The 7,977-nt window shown below is 42.3% G+C and overlaps 1 protein-coding gene across 1 annotated transcript in view; it reads left to right on the forward strand.

Annotated features, from left to right (window-relative positions):
* Positions 1 to 7,447, forward strand: part of MUT (methylmalonyl CoA mutase) — a 21,174-nt gene extending 13,727 nt beyond the window's left edge. Inside the window, exons 9-12 of the mRNA XM_009872389.1 lie at positions 3,127 to 3,258; positions 5,705 to 5,852; positions 5,968 to 6,135; positions 7,070 to 7,447. Of these exons, the coding sequence (XP_009870691.1) occupies positions 3,127 to 3,258; positions 5,705 to 5,852; positions 5,968 to 6,135; positions 7,070 to 7,198 (577 nt within the window). The 3' untranslated portion in view covers positions 7,199 to 7,447. The remainder of the gene's footprint in view (positions 1 to 3,126; positions 3,259 to 5,704; positions 5,853 to 5,967; positions 6,136 to 7,069) is intronic.
* Positions 7,448 to 7,977: the final 530 nt, after the last annotated feature.

The following is a 7,977-nucleotide window of genomic DNA, read 5'->3' on the forward strand; positions in this document are numbered from 1 at the left end:
TCAGTTGGTGAGGGGCTGCTATAAGGTCTCCCCAGAACCTTCTCTTTTCCAGGCTGAACAAGCCTAACTCTCTCAGTAATTCAGTTGAAATAAAAGGAGTAGCACAGACCTTTTAGTGTTGAACTATGGAAAAGACTCCATGGACTAATATGAAGATTTAAGTGCTGACAAACACAGGTAGAGAAATTGTTTTATGATTGTAACCAAGGTAATAAGGCAGGCCAAAGGTGACAGGGAGCGGGAGCAGTACTGCCTCCTTTCTGTGCCTCATTTCTCTTGAGAAGCCCTGTTACAGGAAAACAGGCAGAGTTCGATAGGGCTGTGAGACAGATGGTGCAAAATTCTTCGCTGCTTCATCCACGGTGCCATTTTTCTGTCCTTCTCCAGAACTGCTGTGCCGGCTCTAGGTGATACAAAAAGAAGGCAGGATGTGCAACGTAGCATGTAGTGCTGCTTCTTTGTTGGCCCAGTCTGTGTCCTCGTGCTACTTTTTCACCTGATGACACAGTGCTACCTCTCGCTGCTGGTGAAATGCAGAGAGGCAGTGGCAGCAGCGTGAGACCAAACAAACAGAAGGTGACAGTCCTAACAGGCACAGTATGGTCATTGACTTTCTTCAAATCCTTATTTGTGCAGCACAGCCTTTGCAGCTGGTTGTAAACCACTGGCAGAGAGTCACAGCTCAGATTGCTAAAGGAGATAGACCCTGTGCCAGGTAGGACACACTGAATTGATTGATATCCTCTCTGGCCATCGCATCTGTTGTTGTATTTCATCCCACTGACCTTGGTAGAATCATAGAATGGTTTGAGTTGACCATAAAGGTGATCTAGTTCCAGCCCCCTTGCTGTGGGGGGTTGAATTGCCCAAAAAATTAGCAAAAAGCCAGGCTGCTCTATTTGGAAATCCGATGCTTTTGAGGAAGCTCAGGGTATTTCAGAGCAGTCGAGGGCTCTGATATAGCACAGTAAGTATAGCTCAGTAATTCTGAGCCAATTTATGTACACACATGCTGTCCTTGCCACAAGACAGATTGCAAAGACTATAGGCTGAAAAAGACAAATCAGAGGATATACTTATCTTTTGGTCTTCACTTGAAAATTTTAAGCTTGCTTGAAACCACGGATTGTTGTAAAATACCTGTTATTCATCAAATTAAAGGGTGCTACTGTAACATACGGTTTCACACAAGGCAAATGTGAGTGACAGTCATATGAAGGAAACTCAAATTTGTGCAGTAAAGGCAAAGTGACTTCTGTTCTGTCAGTTTTGCATAAATGTGTAGTAGATTTTTACAGGTACACTTTGAAAAAAATGTAAATTAAGAATTTTATAAGAATTGTTGCTTGTGCTACTAAAGTTTTATAATAGTGAGATGAGAACTTTTGTCTTCAGAACAACATTTTGCTGTAAATAGAATTGGGAGAGTTTTATACATCCAAATTTTAAAGAACTTGTCCAATGTTATGGCTAGCTGATTAAAGCACAGTGTAGTTTTTATTAAAAGTATGCTTTTCCTCTCCTTTAAGAAGAGAAGCTGTATTCCTGACTCCAGATAGAGCTATGCCACTGTGGATGTGTGGATGGCACTCAATGCATCAGGATTAAGAACTCAGCAGATGTATTTTTTTTTAATACCTGTTAGTAAATAGTAGGAAAGTATTAATGAGTAGTTTAAAAGCTAAAATCGTATTATTACTTAGGAACTCTAGATTTACAGGGTTGCAGACATTTGTGGCAGAATTTTCAAAATACAAGGATTTCAGAAGCAATGTTTACAGAAGAAAGAAATGTTACTCGTTTTTTGTGCAGTAGACAAACTTTGTCCCAACTACCAGATTATACTTAAATCAAACTGATAATCCAAACCATTTTTTCACTTGTTACATTAAACTTTGATTCACACTTTCACACAGTAAGAACAGATGAGCACACCACAGCTGTGTCTGTGTGTGCTGTGCTCTGATACCAACATTATGCTCAGATGCTGCCTTCTGCAAAAGAGAAGGAGGAGAAAAATTTCTTTGAGCTTGCAGTTTTCTACAGAAGAAAAACCACGTGTTATGCCTTCACCAAACGGCCAGTGTTTACGCAGGAGTAAATCATTAGTGTTTATGCATGAGATGTGTCTATATCAGGCTGAAATCTGTGATGTCTCGCTCTCTGAGGGGGAGTCGGGTATTTCTAGATACTGTTTTTAAGTCAGCTGCAAACTTGCTTTTTAACCTCAGAAATCACTTAATCGAGCACTTAGGCAGTTTACTTTTCAGTTTTTTTGTTAGCAATGTCAGAGCAAAATAAATAAGATTATTTAGATGTCCTGAAAAACAAAACCTGATTATATCAGTGAGCAAGGTCTAACAACTAGTGTCACTCAGGGCTTGCTAAGCTTTCTGAGATCCTACGGGTGCTGTAAAAATCAAGTGTATTGCGTAGCAATGTCAGTGGGTTCCAGTGCAGTTGTGGACAGGTTGCTTTATAACTAATGCTTTTAAAATCATTGTTAAGAAATAAATTGAAAGAGAGTATCAGACAAGTCACATTCACAGGCAGCCGTATGGATGCTATGAATTTGGTGTTTGCGTTAGCTGCTTTTCTAGACTATGATGCTCATAAATCCAGACAGGAACTTCTTAGTGCACTGAGGAAGAAAATGGACAAAAGCAGAGGACTTTAAAAGACACAATTCCAGAAATCTGGCAGAGGTGAGATGATAAGAAGTGGCCAAGACTGTGTCAATAACAGGAGTTAAAAATGTGTGTTCCAGAGCGCTGGTGTCTTCTAGGCAAAGCAGACCAGCTGTGAAGAGATAAAGAGGCCAGCTCCAGGCATTTGCATTACACAGATCTTGCCTGTATGCTCAGGATAGGATTTCTGCCATTTTAGGTTAGCATAGTTACAGTTTGTAACTATAGTTAAGTTTGCTGACTATAGAAATGAGGTAGCAAAAGGGCAAATTAGCTGGAGGGTCACAGGGTGAAAAATATCTCTCTGAAATTTACTGCAGTTACTCTTGCATGTTCTGTTACTGGATGACAGTGAGGCGAGTCAGATGTTCAATGACTTCTGTATTCCATTGTCATATAAGCATCCTGATAGCTTTGATACCTTGTTTCTGTATCGTAGGTGCACCGTGGGAGAAATAACTGATGCGATGAAGAAGGTATTTGGGGAGCACAAAGCCAGTGACCGAATGGTGAGCGGAGCTTATCGCCAGGAGTTTGGAGAGAGTGATGAAATTCTTCATGCCATCAACAGGTGAGAATAGCTTCCCAGGAAGCCAGACACAGCCTCGCATTTAATCCATGAATATGTGCTACTCACTTTGCCCTAAAAAAATATTCCCCAGACCTGAATAACCTCCCCAGAACAAAACAGTGTCCTGCAAAATCCAGATGTTATGATTTGAAGATTTTGTTCAGATAGACGAGGCAGCCATAGGATTAAGAAGCTGAGAAGCGTTGCCTGAAATCCCCACGATGGGATTGCTTCTTTTGAAGACTGTGCAATACTAATCTCTAAAATATTTCCAGCAATTCCTATTTACAAAACTTGATTTTGATCTGTCCAGAAGTTGTCCCTGCAGTTTCGCTCTTACTGTTCTTAAAATTGTAAGGCTAAAAACTGTCTGGATATGCACGTACAGCTTCCAGTCTGTGGGTGTTACTTAGTCGTATCACGAGGGAGGAGACCTCAGAAGATGGTAGCGTGTGTCAGAACAGTTTCCTATTTATGCTTTTTTGTCAGCTTCAGCCTTTGCTGCTGTCCTCTTGGGTAAACAGACTGAACTGCAGTAGTGGGTGGTGGTGTAGTATGAAGTGATGCCTGTAAGTCCCTGCTGTGTTGGGGCTTACACAATAAAAAGTTGCAGGATCTCTTGAAAGGGAATTACCTGATGGCTTTCGAAAGGGGATGTTTAGCCTGACTTGAAAGTAGTTGTGCTGGGGGATATCACCTTCGATTTTTAAGTATTTATTTTAAGCTTAAATATTTGTAATTGTGCATTTACGAGAAACCAAACTGAGTCTTTGATATAGCTCCCTTTTTTACACGCTTCCCTTTATGTCCAAGGTCATATGTACCAGTACATGGTAACAAAACCGGATTTACTGTGTGTCACCTTTGCACAGACCTTCCAGAGTGAGATTTCACATTTAAATCAAGCTCTGAGTTGCAGTGACTCTGAGTGCAGAGGTCTTAGCCTGGCAAGCTTGGAGCACCTAAAGCTATTCTTGTTGGGAAGAAGTGGTGGGGAAGTAAGGAAACAACATGGAAACAAAGTAATACAGACAAAATGATTTTAAAATGTCAAATTGATTTAGTTACACTGATACTCTCAGCAGTCCTTAGGAATAGACAAGACAGGACCGACTCCTCTGCATCACAGAATCACACAGAGTCACAGAATTATTGAGACTGGAAAAGACCTCTGAGACCATCAAGTCCAGCCTACATACTCAAGCAGAAGCTTTGTCAATGTGCTTCTAGAGGCTGTTGACATAAGGGCAAGAGCAAGGTCCTGCACATGGGTCGAGGCAATCCCAAGCACAGATACAGGCTGGAGGATGAAGGGACTGAGAGCAGCCCTCAAGAGCAGGATTTGAGAGGTGTTGGCAGTTGAAAACCTGAATATGAGCCAGCAACGTGTGCTTGCAGCCAAGAAAGCGAATCTCATCCTGGGCTGCATCAGGAGAAGCATGGCCAGCGGGTTGAAGGATGTGATTCTGCCCCTTTACTCCCCTCTGACGAGACCCCACCTGCAGTTCTGTGTCCAGCTCTGGTGTCATCAGCACAAGAAAGACATAGACCTGTTGGAGAGGGTGCAGAGGAGGCCACAAAAATGATCCCAGGCCTAGAACACTTCTCCTGTGATGACAAGCTGAGAGAGTTGAGGTTGTTCAGTCTGGAGAAAAGAAGGCTCCAGGGACACCTTATAGCGGCCTTCCAATACGTAAAGGGAGCTTATAAGAAAGAAGGACATGGGCTTTTTAGCAGGGCCTGTTGCAATAGGACAAGAGGTAATGGTTTTAAACTAAAAGTGAGTAGATTCAGACTAGAAATACGGAAGAAATTTTTTATCATGAGGGTGGTGAAACACTGGGCCAGGTTGTTCAAAGATGTGGTAAAAGTCCCATCCCTGGAAACGTGCAAGGTCAGGTTGGACAGGGCTCTGAGCAACCTGATCTAGTTAAAGACGTCCCTGCGCATTGCGGGGAGGTTGCACTAGAAGACTTGTAAAGGTCCCTTCCTATCCTAAATGTTTGATGATTCTGTGACATAATTCCTTTTTAAGGTGTCCTAGTTCTTGTTTTTTCCTCATGCATGATGCGTGTTCCTGTCCTGGCATCATCTCCTGAGGCTGTTCAGATCTGTGCTGATAAAAGCTTTATTAAGAGTCATTCTTTTCTCCAGACTACACCACTGGATTATACAGTGATCATCCCAGCCAGGTCAGCATATAGTTTCAAGGCGCACCTGATCCATAGAACTCCATTGTAATAGAATAGTAAAAGAACATTAAAAGAACAGTACAATGCTAAAAATAAACTGAGAAGTGGTAGTCTTAGTGTCCCACTCAAATACAGATACTGGCAGTAGCTGGATACTGAGAAGTAAGTGAAAGATTATTCTCTGAGGCTGAGGTTACACATTCCCTTTGATACAACAGAAATTGAAGTGTCACTAACGAGATGTTTTCCATCAGAGTTAACAAGTTCATGGATCGTGAGGGGCGCAGGCCTCGTATACTTGTTGCAAAGATGGGTCAAGACGGCCATGACAGAGGAGCAAAAGTTATTGCTACAGGATTTGCAGACATTGGCTTTGATGTGGACATAGGTCCCCTCTTCCAGGTATGTCTGACCGAGCGGTGACCAACGTATTTCAAGTGCCGTGATGCTCCCTCTAAAGCTTGTGAGCAACCACGCTGGGGCTGTTACTTGTCACGTAATCTTCTTTTCCATGTAGACCCCCCGAGAAGTAGCCCAACAGGCGGTTGACGCCGACGTGCACTGTGTTGGTGTGAGCACGCTCGCAGCAGGTCATAAAACTCTTGTGCCTGAACTCATCAAAGAACTCAACGCACTTGACCGGCCAGACATTCTTGTCATGTGTGGAGGTGTCATCCCACCTCAGGTACGGGTCAACATCATTTCCATCAGGTCATAGGAGCTCCTGTCATAAGAGACTTTACGGCTTCCAGTAATATTTTGGACAAGGCAGAGCTAGTGACTAAGACAAGTGGTGAGTCCCAACACCTACGGGATACCCATTTCATTCACTGTTCAGCCTCTCCTCATGTTCCCCATCATCAGGCCTCAGTGGTTCCTCTTATTCCCGCTGCTTGACTAATTCTCCTAAACTGCTGAACAGTTTGTTGGGTTCCCTTGCGGTCAGATCTGTGCATTTGTCTTTAAATTTTCCTTAGTTCATCGACAACATTCCTGGCTATATCACCTCTAGGGTCATCCTTCATCTAGAGAGACTCAGACAGATTTTGCGTGTAAAATCTCCTGTTACTCCTTTTCCCAAGACTTCTTCCTTTTCTAGCCAATTAGTCAGGTGTTCAGGAATGGAAGCCTTTTAAACTGAATGCACAAAACAAACTGTGTTCTGTCTAGCCTGTGGTTGCAAAAGGTTTAACTCATTTTGTATAGAAGTAAGAGAGGCTACATAACTGCTTCCCAGGTCTTTTTGAAATTTCAGGACAGCCATAGAATTGGAGTAACTTAGATCACAAGAGACCACTGGCATTTATCGGGTCTAAGCCTTTGTTTAAAGCAGTATTTTCAAAATTAGGAATTAGATCAAGTTTAGATTAGGCTATTCAGGGTCACATCCAGTTGACTTTTGAATATTTTCCAAGGATCTGGCCTTTCTCATGGATGGTTCTTTAATATTTCTTTTTTTACCTCCTAACTACCCTATTTTTCGTATTTCCCTTGATGCTGTGCTGCCTCTCTCTGAGACTCGTTGCCTATGCCAGCATACAGAGCATTCATGATCAGAAATCAGTTCTCGATTTTCTGTGGCACTATTAACTATAGATCCTAAATTTCTTTCTGCACAGGATTACGACTTCCTGTACGAAGCTGGCGTCACCTGTGTGTTTGGTCCGGGGACTCGTATTCCAAAAGCAGCTGTCCAAGTGTTGGATCATATCGAGAAGTGCCTGGAGAAGAGGCAGCAATCGATGTAATGCTGAAATGTCGCACAACGCAACCAGCCTTCTGCTACCAATTGCTTCCAGAATGTAATCGTCGGCAAGGGACGACCAGCCACATACCTTTGGTTCCACTGCCCTGTGGCCTGGTGTTTTGTGCTTTCTAAGAAAGTTGTAAATTCTCGGCTTGTTCTATTTCAGGATTATTTATATATGTACCCACAGGAAAATTTTATCTCTAGAACTAGGACGGCAAGGAATGAAGGGAATTCAGTAGGTGGGTTTGGTTATTTTTCTCCAGATAAATAAAATATCCCAGCTTTTTGGTTGATCTCTTCTGTATGCAGAGAATTTTCGAATTTTTTGGCAGACATTGTAGGCCTAGAAGTCTTCAGGTAAAATCACTGAAGTTCAGCGGAGATGCAATTGAAACCAGACAGATTATTAATCTGACAACTCTTTTTAGAAACATATAAGTACATAAACCATAGTTTCCCAAGTTTGCGTACTAAGATGCAAAGCCTGTAGCTGGCTTTGTATCCATAGAAGCTTTGTACCCACGTAGGAGCAGCTGTGCACCTCTACTCTGTGTACATCACTCCCCTTCCCCAATACTTCACTATTTCTCAAATTAAATTAATTCCAGTGCTCCTTCTTCCTTCCTTAGTTCTGTATTTTTCCCAATATTGTTCTTGCTATCCCTGTCTATTTAGCAGTTGGACTTTCTTAGTGATCCTTAAATTCTCACCGTTTTCATCTGCCCTCCAGAAGGAATTTGATTTATCCGTATCAAAAGTCCTTCGTGGCATCCATGC

This window comes from Apaloderma vittatum, unplaced genomic scaffold, assembly GCF_000703405.1.
Source record: "Apaloderma vittatum isolate BGI_N311 unplaced genomic scaffold, ASM70340v1 scaffold537, whole genome shotgun sequence".
Lineage (NCBI taxonomy): Eukaryota > Metazoa > Chordata > Aves > Trogoniformes > Trogonidae > Apaloderma > Apaloderma vittatum.